The sequence below is a fragment of the Phoenix dactylifera genome, chromosome 9, assembly GCF_009389715.1.
Source record: "Phoenix dactylifera cultivar Barhee BC4 chromosome 9, palm_55x_up_171113_PBpolish2nd_filt_p, whole genome shotgun sequence".
Taxonomy (NCBI): domain Eukaryota; kingdom Viridiplantae; phylum Streptophyta; class Magnoliopsida; order Arecales; family Arecaceae; genus Phoenix; species Phoenix dactylifera.
Window position 1 is genome coordinate 3,130,362 of NC_052400.1, and position 15,098 is coordinate 3,145,459.

General features: G+C 39.7%; 1 protein-coding gene and 1 long non-coding RNA gene across 2 annotated transcripts; one reads left to right on the forward strand and one right to left on the reverse strand.

Annotated features, from left to right (window-relative positions):
- Positions 1–1,921: 1,921 nt before the first annotated feature.
- LOC103715618 (WRKY transcription factor WRKY51-like) lies at positions 1,922–3,802 on the reverse strand. Its single transcript, XM_008803302.4, has 3 exons — positions 2,986–3,802; positions 2,756–2,881; positions 1,922–2,676 (listed from the first exon to the last, which is right to left on the reverse strand). Exons 1-3 carry the CDS (start codon positions 3,669–3,671, stop codon positions 2,502–2,504), a joined length of 987 nt encoding a protein of 328 aa, XP_008801524.3. The 5' UTR covers positions 3,672–3,802; the 3' UTR covers positions 1,922–2,501.
- A 5,863-nt stretch (positions 3,803–9,665) lies between these two features.
- LOC103715619 lies at positions 9,666–12,009 on the forward strand. Its single transcript, XR_605409.3, has 4 exons — positions 9,666–10,168; positions 10,267–10,415; positions 10,743–10,820; positions 11,523–12,009. It is a non-coding gene; the product is annotated as an uncharacterized LOC103715619 (long non-coding RNA).
- Positions 12,010–15,098: the final 3,089 nt, after the last annotated feature.

Sequence of the window (15,098 nt, forward strand, 5' to 3'; positions counted from 1 at the left end):
TCCACTGCTATGGCATCGGCAATACAGCAAATTCATACAACTCATGAGCCGTTCTGCCATAACTATGGCCAAGCTTGGCTTGAGGTCTAGTCGGGCTCGAACCTGCTATTGGCTGAGCTGTCAATTGAGCCCGGCTAACTTTGTTCGCCGGCCGACCTAATTATGAGTTTTGACAAGAGGTTTGTATTGGTTAGCTTAATGACCGCAGCATAGAATGCTATGTAGCTCTTAATAATTGCTAACATAAGACAGGATGACTTTCAAGTAAAATGATCCATAAGTATACATCATATTTGATGGTCATCCATTTTTTGATAGCAGTCATGAAGAACTGCACGATACTTTGCTGTACGCCTGGTGCGCTGCATAGAATTCTAATACCTGGATATTTTAATCCTTGAAATATGATAATCTAGAAAGGTTATCTGGAAATAATTCGGTCATCGACATGCCATAGCGGTATTGGGGAGACTTTAATTAAGGGAGATACGATGCCCGTTGATGTTCTTGTTGTCATATTCCACCAAAGGGCATGCAAAGTGGGCATTGACTCATCCCACTAACCCCATATTAGTACTATATTTGCTAACTTCCACCCACTAGGATTAATAAATGGCTCCATACAAGAAAGTGACATCGAATTATACGAGAGTACGATAAAATATGGGATAAACTTCAACAATGGGAGCATAATACTTTTTCTACGCTTTCCGGTGTCGTCAGTTGATTAGCCCGGGCTTTAAGTCAACAGGTTCCAACGGGTAGCAAATCAAAGCCAATTGGTTCGGTTTAGATTCGGTGGCGCATGGAAAGGGGAAGGTGGGTACGAACGTCTCCCACTACGGCAAATTAGTCAAATCAGATGTCACTAGAAGATGGTACACCCAACTATATTCTAATACAAAGCCAACCATTCTTTAGTCTCTACCCAAGTGCCCTTCCATATTGTAAAGTTTCCATTCTGCATTTGCCAAATCTTACCTAGTTTCCCTGGATTCTATCTTCCCCTAAGGTGTGCAGAATTTATGGGCAAGCAATGGAAATAGGATTTTTCTAAAAGTTCCCACCGCTTCCTCCGAGTCTCCGTTCCCTAGAAGCAATTGCCATCTCAAGAAACCATTTCCTCGGCCACTCTTTCAAAATATTAAAAGTTGATGGGCACAACAAGATGGTTTTTGAAGTCAAACATATTTTCGAAAAAATAAATAAGACTGCAAAAAAATTGTTGGATTCTTCAAAATTTATTATTTTCTGATCTTATTTTATATATATATATATAAATCAAAAAAATATTTCCTCCAAATATATTAAATAAATTATTAACTTACTTAATATATTAAATAAGTTATTAAATAAGCAATTGTCACTTAATATCTTTAATAAAAAATAAAAGACAAGCGTGACGGCTGAACAAAGAGAAGAGATCGAACACCCAAGAAAAAGCCATCCTTATCGAAGCACCAAATTTCATCTCAGAGCACAAGGACTCTGGATAACAGTACCCTTCATTTGATCTTGAATTGTTTAAGTATAAAAAGTATTTGGTTTTGAATTGTTTAAATATAAAAGGTAAGTCCATCTAATGATAAGACCATGTATAAGGCTTTCCTCTTTTTTTTTTTTTTTTTTTGTTTAAGGATTCGCCGATGGGGCTTTCACACACAGCAAGTAGTCCTTTCCGGTTTCTTAGACATATCCATTACCGTATGAGTGTTGCATTAGGCAACACTAGCAAGCTCCAACGCCACAAAAACGTTTACTGTTGTGATCTCTTTTCTTCTTCTCTCTTCCCCTGGGGGTAGAGTATTAACAAAAGGGAGCGGACAGAGGGTTCGCGACAATGGCATGGAATCCAACCCATCACATGCATCATGCATGGGGAAAAAAGAGTATCAACAAAATATAATATAACTCTGTAGAATTTGGGCAAAGCTGAGGGGTCAAATTGTAATTTTGGAAAAACGGCATATTATTCACAGTTCATTAAAGCTGACGCCAGTCAACGAAGACAAAAGAGAGACAGCGGGGACCACCGCCCCCACCACCAGCACCACCACTCGCACGGCCCCCACCACCCCGATTGACCGATTCCCACCCAAAATACGGTTACAGTCTTACAGCTCATGGGCCCCACCTGGCGGATAGCCACGCCTTTTGACCACCACCCGGCACGCCGGACGAGGGAACGCGATCCCCGGACTCGAAACCACTCTCAAATCCGCTTCAGGAAATGGCACTCCGCGACAACGGCTTCAATTCCGTGGCCTTTGCTCCCACTCCAGTGATCCGCTCGTTTTGGCCAAATTTCCACGATTTTTCTTTTCAAACTTCCCGATTCCTTTTTACATAATATCAAACCTCTCCGAAGTTCTAAACTCGGAGACGAAAAAAGGATTTACACAAAAAAAAAAAAAAACATGGAGCGCGTCCGACATCGCACGACATTGGAAGGACCATCGGATGGACGGACGACATCGCAGCAACCGCTCGATCAGATCGGATCAGATCTCGCGGGAGGAGGCGAACATGAGAGCATCGGTGGGATCGGGTACAGGGTTCTGGGTGTGGCGATGCTCCCCTTCGTACGTTACGATCAGCATCGAAGGGTCGTCCGGCGCCCGCTCGACGTGCTTCCTCGCAGGGCAACCCCTCAGGCTGCTGCACTTGTAATAGCCCCTGAGAGAGAGAGACCCATTAGATCGACTGCAGGCCGTTCGATCTCGATCAAACGGAATGGCAGAAGATGGATGCTTACCGCGGGTAAGGGGAGCCCTTGATGGGCTTCTGCCCGTATTTGCGCCACGAGTACTCGTCGGGAGGGATGTCGGCCATCTTCGAGCTTATCGCCGGCACTCTGATCGTCTTCTTCACCCGAGATTTCCTTCATTTTTTTAATTAAAAATTAATTTAGTGGAAAAAAAAAGGAGAATAAAAAGCGTCCAAGCTGTGAAGTGCTGGGTGGGGGGTTTGTTGATTTATGGTTACCTTCTCTTGGAGCAGTGGCAGCGGCCGCCGGTGACGGCGTACTTGCCGGAGACGAGCTCGGGGTGGGCGTGCTCGTGGCACTTCTTCTTGTAGGAGGACGAGAGGGGCGGCTTGCCGGCGGAGACGGCGGCAGAGGGGGCGACTGGGGGGAGGAGGAGGGACGATCCCTGCTTGCCGTTGGAGACGCTGCCGTCGCCGGTGATGGACGACAAGAACGAAGAGTTCGTCGAAGACATCGGGGTCGAGATGCTGAAGCTCTCCTTGGTGTACTGGCTGGTGGCGATGTCGCCGCCTCCAACGACGACGGAGCACGGGCCCGGCTTCGGCTTGGTGAAGTCCAGCGTCAGGGTCTGGGGAGGCGGAGGCGGAACCGCCGGCTGGGGTGGCTGCGCCTGGAGGGGAATCGGGGATAGGGTCAGGGTCTGAGTCGCCGGCGAGGGGGGCGGGGGAGGCGCTGCCGTTGTGCCACGGCGGAAGCGGGCGTGGCCGGTGCGGTTGAGGATGGAGATGACCTTCTTGAACTTGGAGACGGTGAGATCGGTGATCTCGCGGCAGTCGAGCTGCTGGGACTTGCGGTGGGAGATCTGGAAGATGAGGTGCTCCAGGCTCCGGAGCCCCGCGGCGGTCGCCTCCTGGATCGCGATCTGGTCATCCATCTTCGAGTAGCCCATCATATCAACAGCCATCTTGATCGGAGGCGAACGCAGTCGCCGGTAAAAAAAATAAAATAAAGAGATCCCGACCTCAATCTCTCTCCCTCCGTCGAGAAGGAAGTACCAGGCCAACGGAGGGGGAGGATGAAACGAGGAGTAAATGAAAGGAGCCGGAAGAGGATTATATAAAGTGGAGCGGGCCAAACGGGAAACGGAGATACGAGTCAAAGGAGCGTTTCCATCACGCGGCTGTGATCTTATTTAGTTTCCCCCCCCCCCCCCCCCCCCCCCCCCCCCTCTCTAAACTCTATTTTATGAAGACAAAAAAAAAAAATTAAAACTTTTTATACGGGCATAGAGCCGGTGGAGGGAAGCTTCAGTCGTAAGTTGGACCAATGGACTCGTCGTCTTTCGGGAAAAAAATATTTTTAAAAAAAAAGCGGTAGTCCGGGTACATGTATCGCGAGATTATGTTCTTATTTTCTAATCTCGGCATATCGGGCCCTCCACACCCTCTGATGAGTGGACTTTGTCGCTCCGGTCATAGGGACTACATCTGGTCAGGAGTCAACCTGCAAAAATTTGGAAAAATAATAGTAATCAATCAAATCAGGCCTCTGGATGAGGTATTAATCAAATGATGCGTACCTTGAAGGAATCCAATGCACGATTTTTTTGTTGCTCTAAGAAGATCATCGCCCGTTCGTACACTGGAACTCGATGTATTGGCCGGTGAGGTGACCGCTTGGGGGGTGTGCGACTAGGGGCTTGGTTTGGTTAGTATAACGTGGTTTTGGTGGTGGTGGACTCACACGTAGCGGATGGTGGACTTCTAGATTATTTGAGTAGTTGTGCGGTGGTGACGGATGAATCACGAGAAAAGCACCAAATATACTGCGAGAAAATCGTCAAGAAAAGACTAATGCTAAGCAGCTTCGGGTCCCACGAAGAGCGGGTACAAACAAACGGCCGTCATAGCTGTTTTCGTATGGGATCAATCACATGGTACATATAATGAAGGGAAAAAAGGGGTTGAGCATCGAGCAATCTAAGAGAGAATATCATATACAAGACGGATGCTCGGTGCTGAGCAGATGTACATCAAGAAAGACTCGTCGACGGTGATCAAGTGGATATAGAGTGCAGACTGATATATGGATGGTCATCCACTTATACGCGATACATGCAAACTGGTTGTTGAGCTGGGCGAGCATCAGGTTGCGCATGCTTTTCGAAAAGCGAACAGGATTGTAGACTGGATCGCCTTCTATATTGCACGATATTTCGGAGAGTTCTTGTGGATATTCCCATCCCTATTGTACTCTTTACTTTTTTTTGACTTGGCAGGATGTACTTACATTAGAGCTATATAAATTACCGTTTTTACTAAAAAAATAAAAATAAAAATAAAATAACAACAACTTAGATACTAGAAATAATGATTATTATTTAACTTTATATTGTCCACTGATGTGGTTAGCATTTGACCTGAGCTTGGTGTGTAGGTCGGCATCATCCTAACTGTGCTAGTGACCGAAATAAATTTCCCTTTAGTCTTGGACGGGGTGTTGGATGGGTGGAACTTAGCAGTGGAAAAATGTCATTTGTCTCTCATTGAAGTCTATTTAAGGATTGTTAATGCCATCAAGCAATGATTACAATCTTTTAGAACCTGTAGTTAATTTCTACCCATATGCATGACTTGGTAGTCATTACTGAACCCTCTTTTATATATAGGCAACCTGGGGACCATCTTGTAAATAATATTTCTCTTCAAAATTTTTGTCTCTCTCTCAAACTCTTCCTATGTCCCTAGAATCCAGTTAAGTTAATCATCAAAAGATCTCTTGTTGGACAAACTCCGACAATCAACCTGTTTCTTCTTCTTATTTTCAAATCGGCGAGCCATTGTTCAACTTGAGCTCAAGTTTATTTACTAATATCGGCTTCTACCAACTCTCCAGCAAGTATCACGCTTGGAGCTTCGTTACAAACTTCAACTCTTCACCTCAATTATCAACCAACTTCAATTTTTCAATTCGAATTCCAGCAGCAACATCTATCTACATAGGTACAACAAATATGACCAACATCATTGCTCATATTCCGTGCAATTAAAAATTATTAAAGAGTAAAATATTAATTATCACAATACACCTGACCATATTACTATTTATTAAATAAAAAATTCTATTTTATCTAGTTGGTGCAGTTATTGGGCAAAAATTGGGAAAACCAACCAAACAGTGCCTATCACTGTATAATACTGTAGATAAATGATTTTGAGTTATTTTAACCTTTGATTGGAGAGCGAAGGACATGGGCTGGTTTCTGGCCCGGTATCGTTTTTTGCATGCACGTGGTTTTCTTTTCTAGAAGGGTAAGTCAGGCTTTGCTCCTTATTAAAAGGAAAACCGAGACCGTTGCTGACTAACGTGGGGACCCGGGCATTTGCTTCTGGAGCGAAACAGTTGACTGACCGGCACCGCTTGGGTGACCGGGAGTAGACGGTGAGCCATCTCAGCCGTCGGCTCGCTTAGCCGGATGGGTGTAGGCGAAACGGTAAGTTTGACCAAGAAAGGAGAGCATACGAATAATTAAAGTGTGTCTCGAGCTAGCGATTGTAGACACGTGGCGTTTAGCATCCGCGGTGATGAGGATAACTGGCGTCATTGTAGGGGACGAAAATCGTGGAAGCGCATATATATTATATATATGGATGGATGCATGCATGCATGAATGCATGCATTAGCTGGTTCAAGCGCCCACGTATGCTTATTGGATGGGCTTTGACATACACATTGGCCCATAAGGCCCGATTATATTGATGTTTCTAGTTTTCCCTCTCTTTCGTCCATGCTTACAATATTGCTCTGGTTTTAAGAATATCACAATTTATTCTTTGCCTTCTTTATAGCTGCTTTGCCTCTTTCACAATTATTTTATTGATTTCGAGTTTTATGTTGCAATGTTTCTATTTGTTGCATTAGTAAAGCTAATAGCGAATAAATCCCCATTTGTTAGTGTTCATGATAATGCCGTTTAACAAACATGTTTGATATATTGTACTCTCTTGTAAGCTTGCATCAAAAACAATATTTTTTGAAATAAAAATTTATGATGCATTTAGAAAATGAACTAATATTAAAAAATTTCCTTATCAACAAATCTATATTGTATCCATGCATTCTTTTGAATAGAGGAGAGGTACCAACATTTTGGGTCAAAAACTATCTTGGTCTCCTTCACTCTTAGCAGCTGCAGTAGATTTTGTATGCCAAACAAAAAAAATAAAGGATAAAGCAATATTCTTATTAGATGTCATGCATTTCTTTTGTAAAAATATTATACCTATCTATATTCGTTGGGGCTGAAAGTGGGTCGGATTATATCTGACTGTATTTGTTTCCCTATATAATTTGGATCGGATTCAGATACTAGTTTTTTGGTTCGATCGGGTCTAGATACAAATTTGAATAGTCTATTCAAAAAAATTTCAGATATGGATACAATATGATTTTTTCAGATTCGGATCTGGATCTGAATATCTATATAATAAGAGTAAGTAAAAAGAAGAAGTTTAAGTTAAGTTAAATCAAAGAACCAATTAAGTGATTAACTAAATGTAAACTAAAAAAATCTAAATATCGGATGATCGTCATTTAAAATAATAATCCAAATACAGAATACTTGATTTGAATAAAATTCTTTGAATCACTTCGCATGCTTGAAAGGCTCAAACCTCTCATTCGTCTATTAATTTCATCCTTCTTTCTTCTTCGTCATCTTCAAACAACTAAAGTTTCAAAGGTTCTTTCCATTTCCTAGTTGCCACTCAGTGATTGCAACCGGCCACAACCATGAGATGCCTTAGAGGTTTCATAGATCCGGTTTATTTTGGCGACAAGCAACCTTTAGTGGTATATCCTTTATAAATTGTCAGTTTTTATTATTGATAAATGCTTATTAGAATTATATTTTTTAAAATTGAATATTTTCTTTATGATCATATCTTTATTGTTAATTTTCATGATTGAATTTTACTCAAATTTGATTAATATCCAAAAAAGTATCCAATTTATATCCTATTTAAATAAAAAATATGGATATGTTTAATATCCAGTTCATTTTGGTATCCATTTATAATAAATATGGATATGCTTAACATCCGATTTGTATCCACGTCTATTTAAAATAAATATGGATATTAATTTTGATATCCGTTTAATATTCGTATCTGTATCCATATTGATTAAAATATATAGATATATCAATATCCGATCCAAGCCGATTTATTTTTAGCCCTATTATTCGTAGGAACTATAGTATACTGTATCATGGGCTACTGGGTCTAGAATTCTGTCTCTTTGGACTTAAGCCCATCAAACAAATTGCTTACCGTCATGACAAATGTGAGGAACATGGGCTTAAGTAATGGACCTTGTTGCCAGGGTAATATGGGCCAGGTGCAGGTGACGTTTCCTACTGGTCCAAGCCTGTAATGGCTATTTTATGAATTCTGGAATCTGGATCCTTATAATGGGCCATAAAATTATGACAGCATTTATTTATTTATTTGTTATATTTGTTTTATAAATAACTACATTTTGGAAGGTCTCACTCAATCTTGACAGTTCCATGGACTGTGAACGGCCTGGAATTGCTCGCCATAATATTAATTCCACAAGGCATGATGGAATTTTCTGCGGCAGATGAGAGATTGGTGGAATTCACAAGGTATCCATTGCATCCAAACACATGTTCGCATGGCAACCTTATTTGCGTAGCACTCAATAGAGATCTTTAAATCGAATGTGACATGCAGATTGTGATCCAGAATTAAAACTGCAGCCCCGAAATTGGAGAGAACTATCTCGCACTTGATCATGAACGCCAAGAGTTCATTTATGCCCTTGTTCGATAGAACTTCATATATATATATCCTCGAAAGAAAAAAAAATACATCTCTCATGCACCATGGCAATCAGATTGTCTAGTTCCTAAAAGCTGCATTTATTATATGCTCATCTCGATAATTGGCTCATAGAAATTGGACGACTTGATTAGTATAGTGTCTGATTTTGCCCAACAAAAGAGATAATTTCAAAGGCATATCCTTCTCCTCCTTCTGATGTTTGAAATCATTGCGGTGCAACATTGGATTATTTTTTAAAATTTGTCATGGCAACTTTTTGCGAAAACTATTGCATATGGTTGATATGTCTAGTAAAATTATTGGAGGGTAAGCAAAAAGGTCAATTTTTTTGATCTCTAGATTAATTCATGATACCAAGTGCGCAGATAGTCCTGGATATAACAATCACACAATATTTTAGCCATACCCTATCTTATTTTGTTATTTTTCTTCTCTTCTTTGTCATTTTTCAAACCAGTGGGATGCTGGATTTTTTTTTTTTTTAATATAATTTCCAAGGTCCCAGGTGGTCCCAATGGGCTCCTCCGATCTGTTTATGGGGGGACCTCATAATGGGATAATGGACCGAGCCTGAGCTGATGACATGATTATTTTTTGAAGGACTTGCACATCGTGGCCTAAACAATCTTCAAAAAAAAAATTGCCGACATATACATACTGACGCTAGATAGAAATATCGATAATTTTGACTCCGACGCCAAAATTTGCTGACGCTTCTAAGTAGTATCGGCAGGGGTCATGGAAAGCAAATTGTTAGACGAAACTTATAAGCATCGTCAGAGGCTAAGGAGGGAGAGAAAGGAGTTGACGATGCTTAAAAGCGTTGTCAGACTCCTATGCACTAACCTCCTCCTCTTAACACTAACTTTCACTAAACTCCGCCTAAACACTAACTTGAGACGATACTTATAAGCGTCATCGTTGGCCAAGAGGGGAAGCACCAGACAGCGCTTAAAAGCGTCGTCGGACTCCTAAGCACTAACCCCCTCCTTTTAACACTAACTTCTACTAAACACTGCCTAAACACTAACCTAAGACGATGCTTATAAACATCGTTGGAAGCCTAGGACCTAAGATGACACTCGTAAGCGTCGACGAAAGCCTAGGACCTAAGACGCCAACACAACAAACCCCTTTTTAGAAGAACCCATCAAACTTTTCTGCTTTCTCCAACCCTAGCCCCCTTTACCTTCTCTCTGGCACCTCCGAATCCCTTCTCTCAGAACAACGGCAACAACAACAACAAGTGCTTTCCTCTTGCTTCGCCTCTTTTTCTCTGTTGTTCTCGTGAATTTTGCTACTACTGCTAAATCCTTTCTCTTCTAAGCCGACCGATGAGATCACCACCGTCTCTGAGAGGATCGAGGGCATCGATCCCCTCCTCGAATGCATCCAAGCCCTTAAGATCAAGAGCTCTCTCCCCCTCTCTTCCCTCAACTCCAGAAAATAGCCTCTTTCTGGTTCGCTTCTCATTTTATTCTCTTCTTCGATGGATCGTTGCAGACCACGCCATTGTTGAAATCTCTGCCTCCTTCCGAGAGCTCCTTGACGGATATTCTCGTGAGGAAACCCTCCTCCACCTCCTCTGTATCAGGTGAAGAAACCTTTCGAGAGCTCCTTTACTTTTTTATTACATGTTTCTGGAGAAATTTAAAGGATGGATTCAACTATGTGCTCTTGCTTCTCTGGTAGAGGTCGGGTGGCGAGAAGGCCACCTGGCAATCAATCCCCCGCGGCCGCTGGCAGTCGAGGAGGAGCCAGAGTACGAGCTTGATGGTGGGAGAAAGAAGGTCACCATCTTCTTTGGCACCTAGACCGGCGCCGCAGAAGGCTTTGCTAAGGTCAAGATCTTCGATTTGATTACGCCGCACTTCTTATCTTGGAAATTATTCCCTCTCAAAAAAATGTTTCTTTTATTTTTATTTTCTTTTTTTCAATTTCTTTTCCCTAACTTGAAAAATCCATGCCTTGACCAATCTCCGCTAAGGAGGCAAGGGTGTGATATGAGAAGGTCATCTTCAAAGTTGTTGATCTTGTATGACTTTTTCTACTTCCTTGTCTTTTCTTGGAATATTATTAGATGAGTCGAGAATTCCGACTCGTTTGATTGATTATTTGTGGTTTGATCTTGATCATTGGCTCGTTTTTGTTTGCTCCACTATTCATAGGATGATTACTCAGCTGATGATGATGGATACGAGGAGAAGATGAAGAAAAAGACATTGAAGTTGTTCTTCTTTGGCAATGTGAGTTGTAATTTGTATGTTATTCTTTCTTTCCAGTTTCCCCTACAATTATTCTTTTATTTACCAATTTTGGGTGAGCCAACGGATAATGCTGCTAGGTTCTATACATGGTTTATCGAGGTTAGAGGAGATTTTAATAGCCTTTAGTAAAACTGTCTTATACTGTGTTGTCTTTTGCAATAGCGTATTGAAGGCAGTGTCTGGGCCTCTGGCTGTTTGGTTTTAGGGGAAGGAGAGGAAAGTTTGGCCAAATTGTAAACAGTTTATACTAATCATGCATCTTTTAAATTATTTTTTTTTAAAAATAATTATAACGATGCCTTAAAGCATTACTATTAGAAGCGTTGCTAATTAGCGGTGCTTATAAGCGTCTCTAAATGTAGTGTTGGCAGTTAGCGACGCTTTCTCCAAATGTCGGTAAATTTTTTTACAATGCTAATATTGTTAATACTTTTGCGATGCTTTATAAAGCGTCGGTATACGCAATAAAAAGCATTGGTACTGTCCGATTTTTTTTATAATGGGTGTAGATGCGTAGAACTATGCTGCAAAATCTCGCGTGAATTCTTTCGTGCATGTCTTGCTGGTTTTAGTGATACTGTGAGTTATTTTAACCTTCATACTAACAAAACTCTGAAGCTCAAATAAATATTTTTTTTGAGGGAAAATTCACTCATGTCACTTCCTTGGATATTCTGACAGCACGGATCACTCACTCTTACTGTGGGAGGACTGCCTGATATATAATGTGGGTTACAGGCAGCAAGGAGGTGACACTTACTGGCAACCAATATCTCTGTCATCTTTGTATAAGCAAAAGGAATAAACAAAGTTCTTTGTTATCTCTCTATTATCTTTGCCAAAAAAAAAAAAAAAAATTCTTGGGAGTCTAAACCAAAAGCACTGTGTGCTCCCTTACGCCATGGCATGCTTGGCTTGAAACCAGTAATAACAGTGTGACCCACTAGTTGATAACCCATCAAGTCTCTTAGCAGGGTGGCAAAAATCCAGGAGGCCATCACTAAAGAGACATGTGGGAGGATCCGAAGATTGTAATAATCTTATTACTTCTACATGAAAGGTGGCTCCTACGTTTCTAAATTAGGTTTGCAAGATCTTGGGTGATGCATTCAGAGAGACTGATGTTTGGGATCGATTTGGTTGTCTCATATTAACTTTGCCAACAATATTTTATATCCAAATAATTTATTTGAGTGTTTTTCCAAATTTGTTAGTGTAAATATATATCAGGCTATTAAAGAAATACCAACAACTCTAGGAATCGGTATAGTTGAAAATAAAAGAGTAAGTGGTGAGAATTGTATTTCTATCTGTCTTTTACAATGTATAGGAGCAGCCCTTATATAGTACGAGAAGACTGATCAAGTTTGGCACAATCAATCACAAATCAATTAAAGTCCTAATCAATCATATTATTCTAACAGTATGATTATTTCACATGTGCAAAGTGGCTACATTGCAAACAATCAAGTATTTATTTGTATAATTAATTGTGAACTCTAGAATCATTAACCATGATTTGTAACATTAAAATTGGTTAGAAATCAAAATCATGCATTTTTGATATTTTTTATCCGTGCAACAACTGAAAACAAAATTGTCCTTCACATTTCAATTTGATCTATAGTTTAGAAATATCTAAATTAGTAAAAATTTGATCAGTATATATTTTAAAATATTTGAACTAAAATCAACATTTTGAATTGCAAATTATATAGTTTATTTTATGTTTTTGTTCACTAGCTATATTTCCACCATTTTTTTAAAATAAAAGAATCAATTTCTAAGTATTTTATATTTTTTAGATCATGGTTAATGATATATTTTCATTTTGAAAGTCGTTTATTATTGTTAACTAAGAAGTATTTGGAATCAAATAATCTCACAAGCATCCAAGTCTCTTTCTCTCTCTCATCTACATACACACATACATACATATGTGTATATATACAGAGAGAAAGAGAGCTGAACCTGGTTACACTCAAGTGGATCTCACTCAAATTTGGTCAAGTCTAAATTAAACAACGGAAGTTCAATATCGTTGATCTAAGCCATTAGATATGATTTATCTTTAAATTACTTATTCACAAAAAATTATATGATTGGAGTCCTCTAGCTTATGCATCAAGTAATAAAAAAATATATAATTTAATTTTATTTAGATTGTCTAATTTTTTAACTATTTGAAGAATAAGTTAGGAATCTTCAAATTACATAATTTTTGACGTATAAGTATTTAATTTAGAATCCCACTATCTAATATAGATCTCACTATATTTGAACGGAGATCCACTTGAGTGTAACTAAATGTTACTATCTTTTTATACACACACACATATATATATATATATAAAATTAACTATGTTGAAGGAAGTAATTAATTAAATATACTTAGCATGTGCCGGTATTGAAGAAATATCAGTTAGCGAAAGCTTATCTTAGTAGTAGATTATTAATGGCGATGCTACTTGTTCGAGCAGTAATGATTAATTTAAACAAGAGATTAGCTTAACCCCAAGATCTAGCACCACGGCGGAATGGAAGGGTATCCAATGCAAATATTCCCCCAGTCCACGAATTCCATCGGCAGGGGGCTCACTCCTTTTCCCTACTTTATTTCATGTCGTGAGAGGACCCGAGCAAAAAGACAAAGGAATCGACCATCCCATCGTAATCTTCTTGGGATTGGCAACGAATCTATACGCAATTTATATATTTCCAAAGTAAACGGTCTGTATATTTGTGTTCATCAGATGTGATCGGTGACACGTCACCTAGCTTCCTCTCCTTCTACGCTTTCCACACCCTTTTTTATTTTTTTTGGTTATATGCATGCATGGTTACAGGAATGCAGGAAATTAAAAGAAAGAAATCCAGGTGGCAAGTCAAGCAATACGCTCCAAGGGTGTCCCAACCAAGTGGATGTCTCCATCTTTCATTTCCTTGTTGTCTGCATGCATATTTGTTACTGTACCTTCTCATGCTAGATCATTTCATTAGATCTGTGTTTGTCACTCAACAATTTGAGTGACCCATTAGCAAAACTTGGTTAGCACTTCGTATATGTTCGACAACACTGAAATCTGGACCTTTTAGCTATGTTTCTATTGTACCCAGGCCTAGAACGTGCAATTAGTCTCCTGCGGAGATGACCTTTTCATGTTATCGTGTGTATAGTTGCGGCCATTCCAATACCTTGCCATGCTCATTGAAATGTATGCTGAAACCCTCTATGTATCTCTTAGATACTAAGGGCTCGGGTAAGAGAGGTTTTGCAATTTTAGAATCTAGTCAGATGATTTGGTTGAAAATTCTAAAAAATATATAGATTAGTCTAATACAACTAGCAAAATTTTAGGATTACAGGTTGGACCAGATATATATTCATAAATATCCAAAAGGTTGGACCAGATAGACCTATTCTAGTTTGTAATCTTATGATTTTGTTAATTGTACTGATCTAACTAATAAATTCTTCAAAATTTTCAGTCTGATCATCCAAATAGATTTTTAGTAATGTTTACTCTCAAACTATTTTATAGGATCAAATGCAATTAATAGAGTTCTGCTCACTCATGTTAGAAGTGCTCATGCATGTTCTCCATACATTACCATTGATTCCTTAATTGAGATAAGTTTCCACTGATCAACAAACCTAATTAATTTGCGCTACCATAAAAACAAGGGAAAATGCACAATACCATACAAACACACTCTCTTTAACACTCCATTTCTGCAGGCACCTGCAGGGAATTTTTTTTCAAGAAAAAAAAAATCCTCCATTTAATGGGGCCCATGCATGGGAGGACGAGGTTAAGGACCTAGTTGCTAAGTTTTAGGTATGTTCTTTATTATTTATTTTAGAGAGATAAATTACAGTTAATGATGTGATGGGAATAAATGCCATTCTTTTTTTTTTTTTTTTTTTGGAAGCGTGGGGGGAGAATCTTTCCTTCAATTTTTCCTTCCCCTCATTCCATGTGCTGCTGTGCATGGTGACGTCTAGAACACGTGAAGAGGCTTCACCTTATCAGTCCTGCCATCTTAGGTGGACGCACAAATATCCAAGAGTATTTAGGCTGCATCTTAGAAAAAGAGGGAGGGGACCCTCTTCCTTCTTTCCTCTAGCCCACAAGGTGTTTGTTTTCGGACAAAAAGCTTTTCACAAGAAGAAAATAATATAATCCCAAAGCCCGTTTCGGCCACTTACACTGTTTCTTGTGAACCTTGCGATCTCTCACGGATCTGAAGCACTTT

Excerpts from the sequence above, each read along its gene's own strand:
- LOC103715618 (XM_008803302.4), bottom strand. The coding sequence starts at position 3,671 with ATGGCTGTTGATATGATGGGCTACTCGAAGATGGATGACCAGATCGCG. Across the intron at positions 2,882-2,985 it reads TGCCACTGCTCCAAGAGAAG|GAAATCTCGGGTGAAGAAGA; the intron begins GTAACCATAAAT and ends AAAAAAATGAAG. Across the intron at positions 2,677-2,755 it reads AAGGGCTCCCCTTACCCGCG|GGGCTATTACAAGTGCAGCA; the intron begins GTAAGCATCCAT and ends TCTCTCTCTCAG.